Source organism: Felis catus, chromosome F1 (assembly GCF_018350175.1).
Source record: "Felis catus isolate Fca126 chromosome F1, F.catus_Fca126_mat1.0, whole genome shotgun sequence".
Lineage (NCBI taxonomy): Eukaryota > Metazoa > Chordata > Mammalia > Carnivora > Felidae > Felis > Felis catus.
The window spans coordinates 59078364-59100426 of NC_058384.1; the positions used below are offsets into that span (position 1 = coordinate 59078364).

The window sequence follows — 22063 nt, forward strand, 5'->3', positions numbered from 1 at the left end:
CTGTGTCTCCCTCTCTCTCTGCCCCTCCCCCGTTCATGCTCTGTCTCTCTCTGTCCCAAAAAAAAAAAAAAAAAACGTTGAAAAAAAAATTAAAAAAATAAAAATAAATGAATGAATGAATGAATGAATGAATACTATTTATTTAAATTATACAGTTTTCTAAGATCTGACATAGGCATACACACCTAAGACCATCACACACCCCCAGGTTTCTTTGTGTTCCTTGCTTCCCTGTCCTGTTACCAAGCAACAACTGTCATTATAGATTAGTTTGAATTTTCTAGAATTTTATATAAATAGAATTATAAGTATATATTTTTTGGTCTGGTTTATTTCACTCAGAATTGCCTTACTGTTGCCAGTATCAACAGCTCCTTATTACTGATAAGCAATATTCCAAAATTTAATATCTGTTTATCTGTTGATGGACACCTGGGTTGTTGTTTGGCGCTTTTTGTTTTTGGGGTTTGTTTGTTTGTTTTTACTATTACAAATGAGGCTACTATGAACATTTGTGAACAACTCTTAGTGAGGTCATTCTTTTATTCTTCTTGAATAAATATCTAGGAGTGTAAAGACTGGGTTCATTATGGTGGATGTGGTTTAATTTTAAAAGAAACTGCCAAACTGCCAATTATAACCAGCAGTGTCATGAGAAATCCAATTGTCCTAATCCTTGTCAACACTTGTATAAGCAGTCTTTCTAACTTTAATAATTTTAGAGGATATGCACTAATATTCATTGTGGCTTTGATTTGCATCTTCCTAATTACTAATGATGTTGAATATCTTTTCATATACCTGTTTTCCATGTGTGTTTCTTCTAAGGTGAATTCTCTATTTAAATCTCTGGCCCACTTTTTTGAAATTGGATTGTCTTCTTATTTGTAAGTTGTGAGATTTATATATATTCTAGGTTTAATTCTTTCGGATATATATTTTGCAAAATTTTCTCCTAGTCTGTGGCTTACTTTTCCATTTTCATAACAGTGAATATAGAAATGAGAGCAAAAGGTTTTTTTTTATGAAGTCCAATTTATTGATTTATTTCATTTAGAGTTTTTTGTGTTTTATTTATTTATTTATTAAAACATTTTCTCTAGGGGCGCCTGGGTGGCGCAGTTGGTTAAGCGTCCGACTTCAGCCAGGTCACGATCTCGCGGTCCGTGAGTTCGAGCCCTGCGTCGGGCTCTGGGCTGATGGCTTGGAGCCTGGAGCCTGTTTCCGATTCTGTGTCTCCCTCTCTCTCTGCCCCTCCCCCGTTCATGCTCTGTCTCTCTCTGTCCCAAAAATAAATAAAAACGTTGAAAAAAAAGAATTAAAAAAAAAAAAAACATTTTCTCTAGTGTTTATTTATTTTTGAGAGAGAGAGAGAGAGACAGAGCAGGAGCAGGAGAAGGATAGAAAGAGAGGGAGACACAAAATCCAAAGCAGGCTCCAGGCTGTCAGCACAGAGCCTAATGCAGGGCTTGACCTCACGAACCATGAGGTCATGACCTGAGCCAAACTTGGATGCTTAGCTGACTGAGCCACCCAGGCACCCCTATTTTTTGTGTGTATTTTAAAGGCTTGCCAAACCCAAGGTCACAAATATTTTCTCTTGTTTTCTTCTAGAAGTTTTATAGCTTTAGTTCTTACATTTATGTCTATGAAGTATTACCAGTCATCTTTTGTATATGTTATGTGGTAAGGGTGGAGGTTAGTGGACTTTGTCCATTTCATCCTAGTTGTATCATTTATTGGCATAAAGTTGTTCATGATATTCTCTTCATATTCTTTTAAAGTCTGTAGGATCTATAGTGATGTCCTCTCTGTTCCATTTCTGGTATTAAGTGTAGTCTTACTTTTTTTTTTTTTCTTCCTACTCAGTCTGACTAGAGATGTATAAGTTTTTTTTTTTTAATTTATTTTGAGAGCGCGCGCGCGCGCGCACACACACACACACACACATACACACACGCGTGAGTGGGGGAGGGGCAGAGAGGGAGAGAGAAAATCACAAGCAAGGCTTGATCTCTCCAACTGTGAGATCATGACCTAAGCTGAAATCAGGAGTTGGAAGATTAACCAACTGAGCCACCTAGCTGCCCTGAGGTTTATAAGTTTTACTGAGATTCAGAAATGACCTTTTGGTCTCATTGGTTTTCTGTTTTCTTTTTGTTTTCTATTTTGTTGATTCCTGATCTTATCTTTATTATTTCTTTCCTTCTGCTTGGGTTTTAATTTGTTCTTATTTTTCTAGTTTCTTAAGGTGGAAACTGAAGTTGTTGATTGGAAACTTCTCTGGTTTTCTAATATAGACATTTAAGCTGTAAGTTTCCCTCTAAGTACTTTCATGGTATCGCACAAATTTTGATATGTTGGGTTTTCACTTTCATTCACTGGGAAATACTTTCAGATTTCCCTTTTGATTTATTCTTTGACTCATGGGTTATTTAAAAGTTTGTTACTTAATTTTCAAGATTTGGAGATGCTCCAGATTTTTTTTGTTATTGATTCCTAATTTAATTTCATGTGGTCAGAAAACATACTTTACCTGTTTTGAAAATTTTTAATGTATTGTTTTATGGCCCATGATCATGGTAAATGTTCCACAAACAGTTGAAAAGAATTCATATTCTACTGTTGTCAGGTGGAGTGTTCTAGAGACATCAGTTAAGTCAAATTAACTGTGTTTAAGTCCTCTATAACCTTATTGACTTTCTCCTTACTTGTTCTATCAATTATTGAGAAAGTGATATTGAAGTCTCCAAGTATAGTTGTGAATTTGTGCCATATTCCCATCAGATTTGTTTTTGCTTCATGTATTTTGAAGCTTTCTTATTAGGTGTATAAATATTTAAAATTGTTATATTCTCCTGATGAATTGATTTCTGTAAATTTATGAAACATTTTCCTTTACCCTTGGTAATAGTCTTTGTTGTGAAATCTTTCTCTGGAAACAAAACAAATGACCAAAGGAGAAAAAGAGAGAAAGAGAGACAGATCAAGAAACAGATTCAATTGTAGAGAACAAACTGATGGTTGGGGTGGGGGGTTGCTAAATAGATGATAGGAATCAAGGAGTGCACTTGTGATGAGCACAGGCTGATGTATGGAATTGTTGAATTACTTTATTATACACCTGAAACTAATATAACAATGCATATTAGCCCACTGGAATTAAAATTAACTGGGTGGCTTAGTCAGTTTAAGTGTCTGACTTCCGATTTTGTCTCAGGTAATGATCTGGTGGTTTGTGGGTTTGAGCCCCGCGTCAGCCTGGGTGCTGACAGTGCAGAGCCCACTTGGAAGTCTCTCTCTCCACCCCTCCCCTGCTCACTCACATGCACATGCATGCATGCTCTCTCTCAAAATAAATAAATAAAGGGGCGCCTGGGTGGCTCAGTTAAGCATCCAACTTCAGCTCAGGTCATGATCTCATGGTTTGTAAGTTCGAGCCCCACATCGGGCTCTGTGCTGACAGCTCAGAGCCTGGAGCCTGCTTCGGATTCTGTGTCTCCCTCTCTCTCTGCCCCTCCCCCGTTCATGCTGTGTCTCTCTCTGTCCCAAAAATAAATAAACGTTGAAAAAAAAATTTAAAAAAAATTAAAAATGAGTAAATTTGAAAAACTAAAAAATTAAAACATTAATTTATTTTGATAAATTTTTAAATGTTTACTTCTTTATTTGTGAGAGAGAGAGCAAGGGAGAGGCAGAGATAGGGAGAGAGAGAATCCCAAGCAGGTTCTGCACTGTCAAGCACAGAGCCCAGCTTGGGGCTTGATCCCATGAACTGTGAGATCATGACCTGAGCCGAAATCAAGAGTCAGACGCTTGACCACCTGAGCCACCCAGGCACCCCATACTTTGTGTGATATTAATATGGCTATTCCAGCTTTGTTTTGTGTTAGCTTGGTTTATCTTTTTTATTTAAAGGGTGTTTTCCTTTTTTAATTTTATTTTAGAGAGCAAGCACAGGGGAGAGGGGCAGAGAGAGAATCTTTTTTTAAAACTTTTATTTTTTAAATTTACATCCAAGTTAGCATATAGTGCAACAATGATTTCAGGAGTAGATTCCATAATGCCCCTTACCCATTTAGCCCATCCCCCCTCCCACAACCCCTCCAGTAACCCTCTGTTTGTTCTCCATATTTAAGAGTCTCTTATGTTTTTGTCCCCCTCCCTGCTTTTATATTATTTTTGCTTCCCTTCCCTTCCCTTTATGTTCATCTGTTTTGTCTCTTAAAGTCCTCAAACGAGTGAAGTCATATGATATTTGTCTTTCTCTGACTAATTTCACTTAGCATAATATCCTCTAGTTCCATCCAATCTTGCAATGGCAAGATTTCATTCTTTTTGATTGCTGAATTATACTCCATTTTATACACACACACACACACACACACACACACACACACACACACACCACATCTTCTTTATCCATTAATCCATTGGGCTGTTTCCATACTTTGGCTGTTGTTGATAGTGCTGCTATAAACATTGGGGTGCATGTGCCCCTTCAAAACAGTATACCTGTATCCCTTGGATAAATACCTACTAGTGCAATTGCTGGGTCATAGGGTTGTTCTATTTTTCATTTTTTGAGGAGTCTCCATACTGTTTTCCAGAGTGGCTGCACCAGTTTGCATTCCCACCATCAATGCAAAAGAGATCCTCTTTCTCCACATCCTCGCCAACATCTGTTGTTGCCTGAGTTGTTAATGTTAGCCGTTCTGACAGGTGTGAGGTGGTATCTCATTGTGGTTTTGATTTGTATTTCCCTGATGAAGATTGATGTTGAGCATTTTTTCATGTGTTGGTTGGCCATCTGGACGTCTTGAGAGAAACAGAATCTTAAGCAGGTTCCACGTTCAGTGCAGAGTCCAACATGGGGCTTGATCCCATGACCCTGGTATCAAGACCTGAGCCAAATCAAAAGGCAGATGCTTGGGTGACTGCATGACTCAGTCGGTTAAGCATCTGACTTCAGCTAGGTCATGATCTTGCAGTTTGTGAGTTCAAGCCCCACATTGGGCCATTGGGCTCAGTGCTGGCATCTCGGTGCCTGGAGCCTGCTTAAGATTCTGTCTCTCTCTCTTTCTGCCCCTCTCCCACTCGTGCTCTGTCTCTGTCTGTCTCTCTGTCTCAAAAATAAACATTAAAAAGAAAACGGCAGATACTCAACCAAATGAACTACTCAGCCTCCCTAAAGTGTGTTTTCTTGTAGGAAGCATATAGGTGAGTTTTGCTTTTTATAAATTGAATCTGAAAATCTATGCCTTTTAAAGGAGTTTTTAGATCATTTACATTTAATGCAATTAATGATATGATTATGTTTAAATCTGTGGTCTTAGTATTTTTCTTCCTGTTTGTATACTCTGTTCTATGTTCCCCCTTTCCTCTTTTTCTCTCTCCCTTTGGATTAATTAAACATGTGTTATTTCCTCCTCTGTTGATTTACTAGCTCTACCTCTCTGTGATTTTGTTGTTGTTTGTATTGCTATAGGGCCTTTAGCTTGTACACACCTTTAGCTTATTATAGTATACCTTCATGTGATATTTTATCACTTCCCTTATAGCTGTAGGTCTTTACAGCAGTATAGTTCCATTTATCCTCTTCTGCCTTTATCTAATTGTGGCCATACATTTTACCTGCACATATGTTGTGAACCTCACAAGATGTTATTATTTTTGCTTTAAATAATTAATTATTTTTAAGAGATTTTTTAAATAAGAAAAAATATTTTATATTTTATGTGCATTAAATACAAACATATTTCGTATTTACCCACACATACATTTCTTGTATTGTTCTTTTGTTAGACTCAGATTTTCATCTGGTCATTTCTGTCTGCCTAAAGAGCATCAACATTTCTTGCAGTATAGATATGGTAGTAATGAATTCTTTTAGCTTTTGTGTATATTAAAATATATTCTATCATCTTTTTGCTTTGCTTTTTATATTTAGAAATTTGCTTTTATGTGATGGGAAATCTTTTTTTTGTAATAGTGTTATTGATATATAATTCACATAACTAAACAATTCATCTATTTGAAGTGTACAATTCAATGGATTTTAGTACATTCACAGAGTTGTGCATCACACAATCAATTTTAGAACATTTTGGTCACACCCCCAGAGAGAAATCCTGTACTCTTTATCTGTCTTCTCCCAATACACCTATCTCTTCAATCCCTAGAAAATCAATAATCTACTTTCTGTCTCTATAGATTCAAATATTTTGGACATTTCATATAAATGGAGCTATGTAATATATGGTCTTTGTGGGTGGCTTTTTCACTTAGCACAACATTTTCAAGGGACATTTCTGTTGTAGTATATATCAATATTTCATTCCTTTTTTATTGCTGTTGTCTTGATAGACCACCTTTTACTTATTTTTTTATTTATTAACTTGATGGACATTTGGGTTGTTTCCAGTTTTGGCTGTTATGATGCTATGAATATTTGTATATAAAGTTTTCTGTGGATATATTCTTTATTGCTATCAGTTACTTACCTAGGAGTGGAATTAATTAGTTATATGTTAACTCTATGTTTAACCTCTTGAGGAATTGCTAGGTTGTTTTCCAAAGTGTTTGCACCTTTTTACACTCCTGGTCATTGTATATTTTCTCCGGAGAAATGTCTATTTGAATTCTTTCCTGTGGGTTTTTTTTTAATTAGGTTATTTGTCTTTTTATTACTGAATTTTAAGAGTTCTTTATATATTCTGGGGCACCTGGGTGGCTCAGTTCATTGAGTATCCAACTTCAGCTCAGGTCATGATCTCATGGTTCATAAGTTCGAGCCCCACACCAGGCTTGCTGCTGTCAGCATAGAGCCCATTTCAGATCTTCTGCCCTCCCCCTCTCTCTCTCTGCCCCTCTCCTGCTCATGCTCTCTCACTCTCTTTATCTCTCTCTCAAAAATAAATAAAACATTAAAAAAACACATAAAATAAATAGAAGTTGTTTTTTAAGAAAGAGTTCTTCACATTTTCTAGATACAAATATCTTTTTAAAATTTTTTAAACATTTATTTATTTTTGAGACAGACAGAGACAGTGCATGAATGGGAGAGGGTCAGAGAGAGAGGGAGACATAGAATCCGAAGCAGGCTCCAGGCTCTGAGCTGTCAGCACAGAGCCCGACACGACTCTCAAACTCACGGACCATGAGATCATGACTTGAGTCGAAGTTGGATGCTTAACCGACTGAGCCACCCAGGTGCCCCCTAGATAAAAATATCTTATCATGTATATGAATGGCAAATACTTTCCTCCTTTCTGTGTGTTTATCTTTTCACTCTTTTGATGATACCCTTTGAAGCACAGAAGTTTTGAGTTTGAAAAAATCCAATTTATCCAATTTATTTTTTTCTTTGGTTGCTGTGCTTTCAGTGTCATATCTAAGAAATAATTGCATACGCCAAGATTTTTCCCCTATGTTTTCTTCTAAGATTTTTATAGTTTTAGCTCTTACATTCAGGTCTATGATCCATTTTTAAGTTAATTTCTGTACGCGGTATAAGGTATGGTTCAATTTCATTCTTTCACATACGAATGTCTAGTTGTCCCAGCACCATGTGTTGAAAAGACTTCACCTAACCTTTGAAAAATATTTTTACTTAGTATACAACTCCAGAGTGTCATTCCCCACCCACAACCTCACCCCCACTTTAAATATGTCAAACAACTGTTTGGCTTCTATTTTTCCAATGAGAAGTCTTCTGTCATTTTATCTTTGCTCCTCTGTACATAGTGTGTCTGTTTTCTCTAAATGATTTTCAATTTTGTGTTTTAATTACCCATGGTTTTAAGCAATTTAATATGCTTTGGTGTTTTCTTCATGTTTCTTGTGCTTGGGGTTTGTTGAGTTTTTTAGATCTGTGAGTTTTCAGCAAATTTGGAATGCTTTTATTATTCTTCAAACATATTTTCTGCCTCCCATCTCCTTCAGGGACCACAATTATACATATATTGGACTGAAGTGTGTGTACTGATGCTCTGTTCATTTCTTTCCATCTCTTTTCTCTTTCTTTTTGGAGAGTTTATATTGCCTTGTCTTCAAGTTCAGTAATGTTTTCTTCTGCAGTATCTAATCTGTTATTGATTCCTCCTATTAATATTTTTCATCACAGCCATTGTTTTGTTTACCTAAGTTTAATTTGGATCATTTTTACATCCTCTATGTTTATACTTTGCATGCTTATGCTTTTCTATAGTATAATATGTATATCCAATATACATAAAACTGTGTTATATTGTGTAATAATTGTGTCATTTGTGAAAATTTCTACTGATTGATTTTCATTTTCATTATGCATTGTATTGTCCTGCTTCTTTGTATGCCTCATAATTTTTTATTGGATTCCAGACATTGTGAATTTACCTTGTTGGGTAATGGATATTTTGTATTCTTTTAAATATTCTTTAGCTTTGTTCTGGAATGCAGTCAATTTACTTGGAACCATTTTGACATTTTCAAGGTTTGTCTTAAAGCTTTGGTAGAGGAGCTTTCAATCATAGGCTGACACTTTCCCCTTTTCTGAGCAGTCTACCTGATGCCCTGCTTATTACAGGTTTTCCACTCTGACTGATGGGAGCACAAACTATTCTCTACAACAGTTATTCTTCCTGTCCTCTCTGGTGGTTCTTTTCCTGGTCTCAGGTAGTTTTTTTACACACAGGTGCTTATCATTACTCAGCTGAAGACTTGAAAGTACCCTCTGCAGATCTCTGGAGCTCTGTTTGTGCAGTTCTCTCTTCTCCATGCAGCTTTCTTCTCTCCTATTCTCTTCCCTGCAAATTCCAGCTGCCTTGACCTCCCCAAACTTTCAAATCTATCTCTTCAACTCAAGTAGATCACCGGTTTGAGTGTCCTTTCTCTGGTTATGGCCAGGAAACTTCACCCAGAGAGTAAGCTGAAGCAATCATAGCAGTCATCTCATTTGTTCCACTTATCTTAGGGATCATTGTCCTCTACTGGTTATTGTCCAGTGTCTGAAAATTGTTTCATATATTTTGCCCATTTTTTTCAGATATTTAACATGGTGGGGGGCTAAATCTGACCCCTGTTATTCCATCTTGCCTGGAAGACATATAAATATGTCAATAAGTATTTTACACCATTCTCTGAACTCTGAGTGGTTTCATCATTGGCAATAAACTGGGTTCTTTCTGGAAACTTTAGTATTAGTCCTACTAGAAGTTCCTGGGCAGGCACCATGGGAAGTCTACAATTATATATGTTATTATTCTGCCTTCTATTTGTTTCAGATGTATTTCTCTTGTCTTCTTAAGCAGACTGCAAAATCTTTAAGATCAGGAGCCCTCCATGTCTTATTTTTTATGCCCCCCCCAACATTTTTTTAACTCTTACTCAACCTTTACCTCAACCTTTACTCAACCTTTACTCAATTTTACCTGAAAATTCCATTTGAGGTGTTAATAATACACTTAGGATTAGAATTTATGTTAAGCATCAGGACCACATAACCAAATGCTATTAAAAATGAATGCCTGCAGGAGCACCTGGGTGGCTTGGTCAGTTAAGCATCTGACTTTGGCTCAGGTCATGATCTCATCATCCATGGGTTTGAGACCCGCTTTGGGCTCTGTGCTCACAGTTCAGAGCCTGGAGCCTGCTTCAGATTCTGTGTCTCCCTCTGTCTCTGCCCCTCCCCTGCTCACGCTCTGTCTCTCTCTCTCAAAAATAAATAAACATTAAAACATTTTTTTAAAAAATGAATGCTTAGGCTCCTGGTGGCTCAGTTGGTTGAGTGTCTGCCTCTTGATTTTGGCTCAGGTCATGATCTCATGGTTCACGGGATCAAGCCCCACATCAGGCTCCATGCTGACAGCTCAGAGTCTGGTTGGGATTCTCTCGCTCTCCCTCTCTCTCTCTCTGCCCCTCCCCCACGTGTACACACCTTCTTTCTCTCTCTCTCTAAAATAAATAAATAAACTTAAAAAAATGAATGCTGATTTATCCACTATAATTATATATATATATATAGATACATATATATATAATTACAGGATAAATATACAGTGGATTATAGTATATATATATATATATATATACACACATATATATATATACATATATATATATATACTACATATGGAAGTATATATATATATACTATATATGGACTACCACCATCACCCTCATTGTGGTCAGATGAGAAATTTTCTCTCCATCTAACTTGTTAATATCTTCTTAGGCAATAATATAATAATTAAGAATACAGATAAGTGAAAACCTGGAAAATCAACAGACTTAGCAGGCAGTTCTTCACCAACTGAGAGCTCTCATCCTTCATGTAAAAGCATATCTGAATATTTGTCAAAGTAAATATTAGCAAAGTAATATGGAATTAGATCATTTTGGAATTTTGCCCTTTCCACCAATGAATTGTCATTAATTCTACTCTAGATAGAAATTAAAAAAATTAGAATTACTTTTATCTGCCTTATCTATTCTGGTAATACATAGGAAAAAAAATACACAGTGATTTCATTCACTCTCTCCACAACAAATATGCCCTTAATCAACAATAAATGTATTCCAGGTTCTGTTCCATGTGTTGAAGATCCTGCTGAGGGGAAGACACAAAATACCTTGTTCTTGTAGCATATTTTCTCTTGGTACTATTTACATATGGAGGCTCCATGTAGGTTAGTGGTGTAATATATTTATCATATGTGAGTTATCATGGGTTCATCTAATGAATCATTTGTTGAGTACCTCATACATTCCAGACATTTTTCTAGACATTTATGTTATAGCAGTGAACAAAACAAATTTCTTGCTCCCAAAGAACTTCTATCTGGGGTAGGAGGCAGTCAGATAAACAAATGTAAGGCTGGTAGCAGTGCTCTAAAGAAAAGCAAACCAGGATGATGAGCTAGATAATCATGAAAGGAGCTCTATTTTATATAGAGTGATCAAGAATGGCTTCTCTAACAAGAAATAGTGTCATTACAGACACTGGATGAAGTGAGGGAACTAGTTAGGTGGACTGTTTGGGGAAACTGTTCTAGGTTGATGCAAAATTGCAAGTACAAATGTTTTGATGCAAGAGCGGACTTGGCGAGTTTGAGTGGAACTAACACAGAAAGAAGAGTGTTAGGAAGTGGGGGTAAAAGGGATGAGCTAGGTCAGATCAAATAATACAGTACAGTCCATCATAAAGTCATTGCATTTTAGTTGGAAATGGAAAGCTGTAGTAAGGTTTCGAGCAGAGGAGAGAGATGACCAAATTTACATTGTGAAATGATCACTGTGGTTGCTGTTGACAGGGTAGACCTTAGGGAGGCAAAGGCAGAGCAGTGAGAAGGCTATTGTAACCTTTCAGGTGAGAGATGATGGTGGCTTGGCCTACAGTGTTAACACAGGAGATGGTGAGAAGTGGTCAGATTCTAGATGTATTTGCAATGCTTTCGCTGAGTGAATAAAGAAACAAAAAATGAATATATACTGTATGATTCCATTTATATCACATCCAGCAATTACAAATCAATCTATAGCAACAGAAGGTTGTTTGGAGATTGGCAGAAAAGGGGAGGGAAGATAACAAAGGAGCATGAGGACTCTTATCAGTGATGGATACATGATTTATCTTGATTATAATGATGGTCTCATGGGAATATACATATGTCACAACTTATCAAACTGTCCACTTTAAATGTGGGCAGTTTATCATATGCCAATTACATTCCAGTAAAGTTATTAAAATAAAGAACACCCAGGATTGGCTGATGGGTCGGATTGGGTGTGAGAGAAAGAGTTGTCATGAATGATTTGTAAGTTTTTGACCTGAGCACCAGGAAGATGGGAATTAAAATGGCATTTATTGAGATATGGAAGACTAAAGGAGCGGGGTTTGAGACAGAAAATAGTTTGGTTTTTAACCAATTAAGTTGAAGATGCCCATTAGATACACCTAAGATTCTAGCGCAAATAAACAGAGTAGAAAAGAAATGAACCCCTGAGGGCACTATCCTTGGATGGCCAGTGACCTTATCCATTGTACATTCTCTCCAGAGAATTATGGGAACTACACTGGACCAATGGGATATCCCATGGCCCCTATAGTCAAACAACTGTGAACATCTATGTGAACATCACATCTTTTTCTTTATTCAACACTATGGATCGCATGGACAGGCCACATTCTTTCCTCTTGCTTTTGTTTTGTTTTGTTTTTTTTTCTTCAATTTATTTCTTCTTGAGAGAGAGAGAGAATCTTAAGCAGACTCCATGTTCAGTTGGAGCCTGATGCAGGGCTCTATCCCACAACCCTGGGACCATGACCAGGGGTTCATGACCGGAGCCAAAAGCAAGAGTCAGATGATCAACTGAATGAGCCATCCAGGCGCCCCTTTACTGCTGCTTTTAAAGAATCCAATTAGTTTGGAAAACCAATTGATGGGTTTGGTGTTGAGGTGGATGAAAAACCTTAGCAGAGAATACTGCAGTGAGAAGCCCCTGGTCACAGTCAAATGCCAAGTGCTCCAACCAAAGGCAGAACATTGTAGCCACTGCAGGCTTACGGCGTTTTTTCCCCTCCCCCATACAGAGAATTCAGTTATATCGTGATTTATAAAAAGATTTTGTGGGGCTCCTGAGGTTGAGCCTCCGACTTTGGCTCAGGTCATGATTTTCACCGTCCGTGGGTTTCAGCCCCGCTTCGGGCTCTGTGCTGACAGCTCGGAGCCTGGAGCCTGCTTCAGATTCTGTGTCTCCCTCTCTCTCTGCCCCTCCCCTGCTCGCGCTCTGTCTCTCTCTCTAAAATAAATAAATAAATAAACATTAAATTAAATTATAAAAAAAAAAAAATTTTGCTTCCCCTAGTCAGAAAATACAAAATATTGCATGTTGCTTGATGGAGGCTTTACAGAATTGTGATAAAAAGGATATTCCCTGGGTTTGAATCTCAGCTCCATCTCTCACTAGATGTGTAAATGCCCCAATTTACTCATCTCAAAAATGAAGAGTAATAGCATCCTCTATTGTGAGGGACTATTGTTGTGAATATTAAACAAATTGATACGTTTAAAGACCTTAGGATAACACCTGGGCGTTAAGAAAGAACTCAATAAACGTTAGCTGCAATTAATTAGCTTCCCCCCCCCCCACCTGGTGTTTATTCTCTTTCGCTGTTTTGATGTCTTTTAGTTTCCACTAAATTGTGGATTTCTTTTGACAAGGGCCAGATACCTGTCTTTTGACCTACATCTTTCCCCACACCAGCCTAGTGTCTCCAAGGCATGAATGATAGCATAAAATGGAAGCTCAACCCATCTGTGTTGAATTACTTCTTCCTTAGGGATAAAGGCCCAAGAATCTGAAGACCTCGGCCACTAGTTCTAATTTCCATCACCAGCTTACCCCCATCCCCCAAGGCTACACACACACACACACACACACCAAGCCGGCCACTAGTTCTAATTTCCATCACCAACCCACCATTCCACTGCTCACGCCCCTTCCCAATCTAAGGGGATCGTGGATGGGACCCCCAAGGAACCCCCGGGAGCCTCAATCCGGAGACTAACAGCGGCAACTCGTGGGTGGGATTTGGTAGTTTGGAAAAGGAGGCACCGAAGCAACATTTAGGGGAGTGGGAGGTGGGCTGGTTTGGGCTGGACCAGGAACCAGAAGCTGCCAGAAGGGACCCGCGTTGGGACGGCGGGGTGGGGGTGGGGGTTCCGAGGTCGCAGAGACCGGTGAGCGAGGAATACGAAGGAGCGGGCGAGGGAGCGGAGACAGGAGCGCGGGCCGCCGGGGCGGAGACAGCACGGGGTAGCGGGTTCGAGCCCCTCGCCGAGGCCGTGCTGACGTGTCGCCCCGGAACGCCGCGGCCTCCGGCGCCGCCCCGCCCCGCCCCGCCGCGCGCCCCGCCCGCCGCGCTCCGCCCTCGGCCCCGCCCTCCGGCGCCCGCCCCGCCTCGCCTCCGCCTCCGCGCCGCCGGCTCCCCCGCGGTGACCACAACATGGCTGCGGCGCCGGGGCTGCTCTTCTGGCTGCTCCTGCTCGGGCTGGCCTGGCGGGTGCCGGGCCAGCCGCACGCGGGCACGAGCCGGCGCTTCTCGGAGCACAAGCTGTGCGCGGACGACGAGTGCAGCAGTGAGTGGCGGGAGGGCGGCGACGGCGGCGGCGGGGCCGCGCGGGGGCGGGAGCCGGGCACCCCCGCGAGCCGGCCGGGGGCGCAGGCCGGGCGGGCGCGACAACGGGGTGGGCGATCGCCGGGGCCGTGCGCCGTCCCCTCGGTCTTCGGCGCCCGCCCGCCCCGGTCGGGGGGCTGCGCCTCCCACTTGTTGCCAGCGTTTCCTTCCCCTCTGCTGATGCGGCGGGGTCTTAGGGGTGGCGGTGGCCCCCGGTTTCCTCGGGGGCGTCTCGCAGCGCTAGCTCCCGCCCGGTCCCGAGGGGAGTCGGGACACATGGGGTACGCGCCGCGCACCCTGGGCTCCCCGCGCTGCAGGGAGCGCTCTCCTGCCCCCGCCGCGGGGACTTGGGTGGGTGCAGTCGGGGCGCCGATGCGCCCAGGGCTCGGCGGGTGCTCTCCCCGTGGCGGGTCGGTGTTGGGGCTCGGGAAGTGCGCGCTGGCGCTGCCCCTTCGCCCAGCCGCTTTCTCGGGTTTGGGGCTCCTACCGCCTTCTTGACAGGGATTGGAGTTTGGGTTTGGGACGAGCCCGGAGTCCAAGCATGCAGTGTATTCCAAGGTCTCCGCCCCGGCTCTGCCTCAGTCCTGTCATTTCTGTGCTTGGGTGTCTCCTTGCAAACAGCCAGGCAGGGAGGGCACCTTCGGAAGGCCAAAATCTTTCGCTCTCGAAAGAGGCCAAGAATCTGCATTGGCCACCTGGGACCAGCAGCCTCCTCTTCTTTGCGCAGGAAGCGGAATTGTTCCCCAGTCCTAGATTGGGGGTGGGGGATGGACTGTGGGCGGCGAGGAGGCCAGAGATGTCCAGAATCAGATGAGGATTATTAAAGTAATCATAATGCATTCCCCCAAGGGTTTCATAAACGCGATCAGCTTTAGCTTTAGTCACTTGTGTTGTCGGAATCTCTCCCTCTGTGTTTGTGGGACCGGAATCATTCTTACCGTCTCCCGGAGGGTCTTGAATAACCTTGTAACTTAGTGACAACCGCTGTTCGTAAATTGTAAACAACACATATAGAAAAAATATTCATGCCGAAGAGGCAGCATGGCTGCAGTTTATCTATTTATGTTCAAATCGGTGCTATTCACAAGCAAATTTCATAATTGGAGGAGTTTGTATCCACTGCAACACCGTTCAAGAGGAGGAGGCATCGTGGATTGCGTTAAACTGGTTCCTAGAGGTAACCTAGGGCTGAAGCAACTAAACACCGCAAAAGTGGAGCCGATTTTTACAGTTTTTGCCTTCAGTTTCCTCTGAGCAAACCCAGATGATTAGCAAGTGGGGTTGGCTAAGACCGAATGTTTGCTATGCTTTGCTTTCAAGGACTCCCTGACTTGGGTTCCTCAAAACCATAGTTAACGTGGAGAATCACATCGCTGATGCTTCCTTAGTACAGAGGCATGGTGTTGGAAGGGCCCGTGGTTGTCACTTAAGTTGAGAAATGGCGTGTGTCCAAACAGATGTAACTGAACGACCGGCAGCGGCTGAGCAGGGTCTGGGACCGTGTTGCATAAAGTGTTTGTTTAGTAAGGTGTGCATGTGTGTGCTGTCCTTGTGTACTTTCCAGACAGTTGTTTCACTGTGTGCATTATGTTGTCATCTAGTTTATTGTTATAGATTCTCCATGATCTCTTCTAAGGGGGAACAAAAGAAACATTACCACTTCCAGTTCTGATAGAACCCCCAATCTGAAATTGCCCATTACCTTCAACCTGGCCTTTCCCCCAATTCTATCTGGATTTGGATGCTGGGCATATATTAAAATAATCGGATTTTAGCGTCAAAATTCAAAGAACCGCCTTCAAATCTATCTGTTCACCCCCCCCAAGTATGTATTTAAAGATACATTTTAATGCATTGCTAATTGGCTTTAAGAAAAAGTATTCTTTCCATTCACCCTTCTTTTTCTCTGCTATTTAATTGCGTCTATTGTCCGTTTCATCTTACATCAGAAACTGTGTATTTGGCCACCAAAAAGAAAAATTCTGCTTCTACCAGTTTCTAGATCCAGTGTGATTTATGTCCTGCATTTTAAGACTGAAGGTAACTACTGAACAATTCTCATAGTTTTGCTTGTCCCTGCAATATGTGATGCCCACTTGTGATTTTTGTGTATAGACATAGATAAATGAGGGTATTTTCCCTTTGTTTTGAAACCTTTGTAATGTTGGGGACAGTCAACATTACCTACTGTCATAATAATTCCACATTACCCTGTCATGTGATTGGACCCATAATAGGATGTGATATACTTTCCCATTAATTTATCCAGATACTGCACGGGGAGAACAGCGTGGCCTCAAGTGAAGTTGACAATGTTTACTGCTGCTGCATGGTAGCAGTTACAGCCACTTAAAGATCGTGCCTCTTAGTGTTAGTTCAAGTTAATTGACCCCTCGGGGGTTCCTGGGTGCTCTCCCCTGTTCCTTATTACCTCGGCATGCAGTCACGCTGAAGCCAGACAGCATCTGCACTTGAATTTATCCAGTTGCACAGTGAAGCTTTTTAGGATTATGAAACAGCAGAGATTGAGGACAAGAAGGTTAGAGAGTTTCTCTTGAGACCAGCCATGTGTGGCAGTGGACTCACTGCTTTTTGTCTCCCAGCATTATCCTTAGAGAAAAACAGAGAAAGCCGCCCTCTCCCTGTCTACTTGTAGGAGATGATACATAATGATAAGGCTCTAAAGATTTTAGTTAATTGGAGCATATGAATTGAAAGCGATTGATTCCAGAGAGTACTGGAGAAACTTGATTGTCGTTTACAGAATAGAAGAAACCTCCTTTCCTGATAAATCAGCGTGGACTCTGAAAGTTGAATCCTGACATCTATTTTTTTTTTTCCTCTCTTTTTTTTTCCCTGCCTTGTCTTTACCTACAGTGTTAATGTACCGGGGTGAGGCTCTAGAAGATTTCACAGGCCCCGATTGTCGTTTCGTGAGTTTTAAAAAAGGTGACCCCGTATATGTCTACTATAAACTGGCAGGGAGACCGCCTGAAGTTTGGGCTGGAAGTGTAAGTACAAATTTGACATACTTTATTTTCTTACTTTTTATTGGCTTCTGTAGGGCTATGGGTTTAAATAACTGTTTTCTCGGGGTCTTTGATGGCATTCACGTGTCCCCTCTGCTGGACTGGGAAAACAGGATGGCTGTGTGTCACCAGCAGGCATCAGGCCTGGCCCTAGGTGGGGGCTCTGTTCCTTAAACAGGGCCCAACTGCTTCTGGTTATTGTTGCTCAGCATTAAGTCATGAGCCTTATCAGCTGTGGCTCCTCCGTGCGCAGGAAAGGTTGAAGTGGCGAAAACTGAAAATTCTGAACTTCATTGCCGTGAGCATTAGCCCTGATCCTGTAAACTTTGTGCAGGACTGTGTTTCAGGTGTTCATGTTTAAAGTTGATTGTGTATTTCTTTTTTTCTAAATTATTTTTTAATTTTTAAAAAATGTTTATTCATTTTTGAGAGAGAGAGAGAGAGAGGGAGAGAGAGAGAAGGTGGGGGAGAGTCAGAGAGAGAAAGAGACACAGAATCCAAAGCAGGCTCTGAGCTGTCAGCACAGAGCCCGACGCAGGGCTTGAATCCATGAGCCATGAGATCATGACCTGAGCTGAAGTCGGATGCTTAACCGGCTGAGCCACCCAGGTGCCTCTCTTTTTTTTCTAAATCATTAACATTTGTGAAAGATTGGCAGGTCTGGAAATAGGCAGCCTAACCGTGTATATTGTTACCGGTCTGTTAAAAGAGCAAAATGCCCTTTTCACTGTGTGTTTTTCTTGTTTCCATGTTTTGTTTGCATCTTCTGGGTCAGGCTGCTGCCCACCCCCGCCCCCCAATCTTCAGACACTTGCTCCTGGAGGGCCCCCAGCTGTTGTCTTCCTGGGCAGTTTTACAGGTGCCCTGACGGCAGATGTGGAAAGCAGGGACTCCATCGTGCTTTAGAATTTAAAAAAAAATTTTTTTTAATTCAAGTATAATTAACACACCAGGTTATATTAGTGTCAGGTGTACAATATAGCAGCTCTACAATTCGATACGTTACTCGGTGCTCATAATAATTGTGCTCTTTAATCCCCATCACCTATTTCCCCCATCCCTAACCCTAACCCTAACCCTAACCCTAACCCTAACCCTAACCCCCCCCCCCCCCCCGACCTCCCCTCTGGCACCCAGCTGTTTGTTCTCTGGATTTAAGTGCCTGTTTTTCGTTTGCCTCTTTTTTCCCTTTGTTTCATCTCTTAAATTCCACCTATGAGTGAAATCATATGGCATTTATCTTTCTCTGCCTGACTTATTTCACTTAGCATTATATACCCCGTAGGTTCATCCATGTTGTTGCAGATGGCAAGATTTCATTCCTTTTTATGTCTGAGTAATATTCCAGTGTGTGTGTGTGCACGTGCATGCATGTATGCACATGCTATGTCTTCATCTGTTCATCTATCGATGGACACTTGGCTGGCTTCCATGTTTCGACTGTTGTAAATAAAACTCAGGCTTTGATGTTTTTAATGAGGAGATTCCCTAGGAATGACCTGATTGAAAGCCTTATGAGTTATCGTCCTTTCCTTTCTAAGAAGTGTGATGTGTGGACTGCTTCTTTACCAAAAGGAGTGAGAATTCTTCATGTCCTTAGGATTATCCAAACTTCCAGATATCCAGTCCCTGCTGTGGAAACTTCCTTTCCATAAAATACCAGACAACAGAAAATAAGGCTTGAGAAACCTACATAAGGGGAAAAATAGGTTCATTTTGTTGGTGTTACTGATTCCTTGCCGGGGGGGGGGGGGGGGGGATCTTTTTTTTTTTTTAGTTTTTGTGGTTTTTTTTTGACAGAGAGAGAGAGAGAGAGGGGGGGGGGAGGGGCAGAGAGAGAGGGAGACACAGAATCTGAGGCAGCTCTAGGCTCCAGCCTGTCAGTACAGAGCCTGACATGGGGCTCGAACTCATGGACTGCAGATCGTGATCTGAGTCGAAGTCAGACACTCAGCTGACTGAGCCGCTCAGGTGCCTCCCTAGGGGTGAATCTTGAGCGACCAACTAGCTGGTTAGGTTCAGCCCTTATAATTTAGGTTGAGTCACTGTGTACAAAGAAGGATCTGTTCTGCTTCCTGCAAGTCTGCCGCGTGAGATTTCTTGATAATCTTCACTCTGGGAAAGTTTTTTCCATGTACCTAGGCCTGTTTTATACACGGTGAAGTGGTTGAGTTGGAGCATTTGGTAAGTGAGCTTGACATATATGGCATTTTCCTTTGGCCGTATTCACCTCTCATGGTGCCTTCTTAGGGAAGCCCTGCCCTCAGCAGCCCAGCCAGAAGGGATCTTGCTGTCTGGTAACTGTTCAGGTGGCACTTTGTTTGCACTGCTCACGTGGCATCCCCTATATTGCCTTTTTTTTTTTTTTAAGTTTATATATTTATTTTGAGAGAGAAAGAGCGCATGCTGGGGCGTGAGTGGAGGAGGGGCAGAGAGAGAGGGAGAGGGAGAATCCCAAGCAGGCTCTGCACTGTCAGTGTGGAGCCTGATGTGGGGCTCAATCTCACGAACTGTCCACCCAGGTGCCTCTGAAACTGACTCTTGTTTCTGTTTCTTAGTTTTCATCCTGCAGTCTTTTTTGGTTTCTTAGAGTTTTCAGATTTTAACTGCCAGTGTAGCAGTTTTTAATTACCCTATCTTATCTAATCTTCAAGGCTGTATTCTAGTACTAAGACTGGCTTTCACATATTTGCCAGATATAACAACAGCACTCCTAATGAGGCTATTTTGGGAGTTGGTGATAAGTAAGCCTTTTTTCCCTTGGTGGATTGGATCTGCCTCTCAGCCTCCTTCCCAGTGATCTGCTTTTCCTTCTAGGCACAGTCAGTAGAGGACAGTGTGTGCCTCTCAGGAGGATGCTCTGTGTATCTTAGCTGTTAGTGCTATAGAGAACTGGGGTTATTTTCTCCAGAGGTTTACTTTGCATGAAACTAAAGCTTCTTGTGTAGAGTAGTATGAATTTTATTTTCTCTGCAAATACTCAAAAATCTAGTTTTTGAAAAAGCTACTACAGCCCGTTATATCAATAAATATTTGCTGTTTTATTGTAGTCATCACTTATTTTAGGAATTTTATATTCTTTTTTTTTTTTTTTTTTTTTTTTTTTTTTTAGTGTATTTATTTAAGTAATCTCTACACCCAACATGGGGCTTGAACTCAGAACCCTGAGATCAAGAGGCACACAGTTTTCCGACTGAGCCGGTCAGGTGCACCTGATGTGCTTAGTTTTAACCATAAACTATACAAACACTTTCTGTTATGTAGGTCTTTTATCTACTTCAGAAATCTAGCTCTGTGTTTAGAATTAAGTTGCATGATGAAAGGAAACTTCAGTGGTTTTAGAAAAATTGACTTTAAAGTATTCTGTACTTAATTTTCATTGGAATAATAATCCGTGTAATCATCATAGCAATTATCTGTCTCTTGTGGTTGTACCTACCTACGTATCTATCTGTTTCCTCTCACTGCTGAAAAGTCTGTTGTTTGTATTTCTTATACAGAATTTTGATTGGTATGTGTTTCTTTTGCCTGTTTTTTCATATAGGTTGGACGTATTTTTGGATATTTTCCAAAAGATTTAATCCAAGTAGTCCATGAATATACCGAAGAGGAGCTACGGGTTCCCACAGATGTAAGTTATGTTATGGATTTTTAATTTTAATTTTAATTTTTTTGGTTCTCAATTATAAATTGCCTTTCATATTCATCAGTTATAGTCAGTTAATGATTTTTGAAAGTCCTTGTATTTGGGCCAGAAAAAAAACAAGTTAACATTTGTGTGTCAGGTTTTAAATTAGAATCAGGTAACTTTTAAAAATAGAAAAAAAAGAAAAATGTTTGGAAAGAATTTATGGGAGACTGTGTCATTATTTGGTAATTGTCTAATATGTACAGTCATATAGGGTTTCTTTTTGCTGCTTTCTATGAGAAAAAAGAATTCAATATCTTTGTACTTAGTTATTAAGTTTAAGAGCTATACCTTTTTATAGGCTAAAGAAGAAGGTATCTCCATTAGAAAACTTTACTCATTGAATAGCTCTTAGACATTTTAAGTGTAGAGAAATCAGATTAAATGCTAAATAAACTATGTACTAGGTCAGAAATGCCAATTTACAATAGTTTTCTTTTTTCTTTTTCTTTTTTTAAAGTTTATTGTTAGATTGTGCATGCAAGCGAGGGAGGGGCAAGAGAGGGAGAGACAGAATTCCAAGGAGGCTGTGCATTGTCAGCACAGAGCCTAACACAGGGCTCAAACCCATGAACGATGGGATCACGACCAGAGCCAAAAATCAAGAGTCACATGGTTAGCCGCCCCTACAGTGGTTTTCTTATTACTGATTCTTTAGTGATTTAAGGGATTATAGTTACGTTACAGGTCTGCATGGTACTGACTGTGCATCCTATAAAGCATTCATCTGGGTGCATGACATAGCTCTGTGATGGCAAGGATTCTGTGTTCTGGGATCCTTAGTCCTGCGGATCATTTTCTGGACTTTTTTTTTTTTTTTTTTTTTTTTAATTTATTTAGTTTGAGAGAAAAGGAGAAAGAGAGAGGGGAGAAGGGGCAGAGATGGGGAGAGGGAGAGAGAATCCCAAGCAGGCTCTGTGCTATCAGAGCAGAGCCGGACGCGGGATTCGAACCCACAAATGGTGAGATTGTGACCTGAGCTGAAACCAAGAGTTAGATGCTTAGCCAAGTGAGCCACGCAGGCGCCCCTGTTTTCTGGAGTTTCAAAATGTGTGGTAATTGATGCCTACCTTCATTCAGAAATCTTTGAGCAGTTTTTTAAGGTTTTTTTGGAGTGCTACAGATATGCAGGCAGCTGGCCTAGGGCCATCGTTGGATGAGATTGGCAGAATATATGAAGTCTCAGAG

The 22063-nt window shown here is 41.0% G+C and overlaps 1 protein-coding gene across 9 annotated transcripts in view; it reads left to right on the forward strand.

Moving 5' to 3' along the window:
* Positions 1-13953: 13953 nt before the first annotated feature.
* Positions 13954-22063, forward strand: part of MIA3 (MIA SH3 domain ER export factor 3) — a 54904-nt gene continuing 46794 nt past the window's right edge. For 5 of the 9 annotated variants that reach the window (XM_023247248.2, XM_023247249.2, XM_023247253.2 and 2 more), the window contains exons 1-3: positions 13955-14120; positions 17036-17169; positions 20732-20818. In XM_023247248.2, coding sequence (XP_023103016.2) covers positions 13988-14120; positions 17036-17169; positions 20732-20818 — 354 coding nt within the window. In that variant the 5' untranslated portion in view covers positions 13955-13987. Of the gene's footprint in view, positions 14121-17035; positions 17170-20731; positions 20819-22063 lie in introns of all 9 variants that reach the window. The other 4 variants (XM_045048560.1, XM_045048561.1, XM_023247250.2 and 1 more) reach the window with 2 other exon arrangements.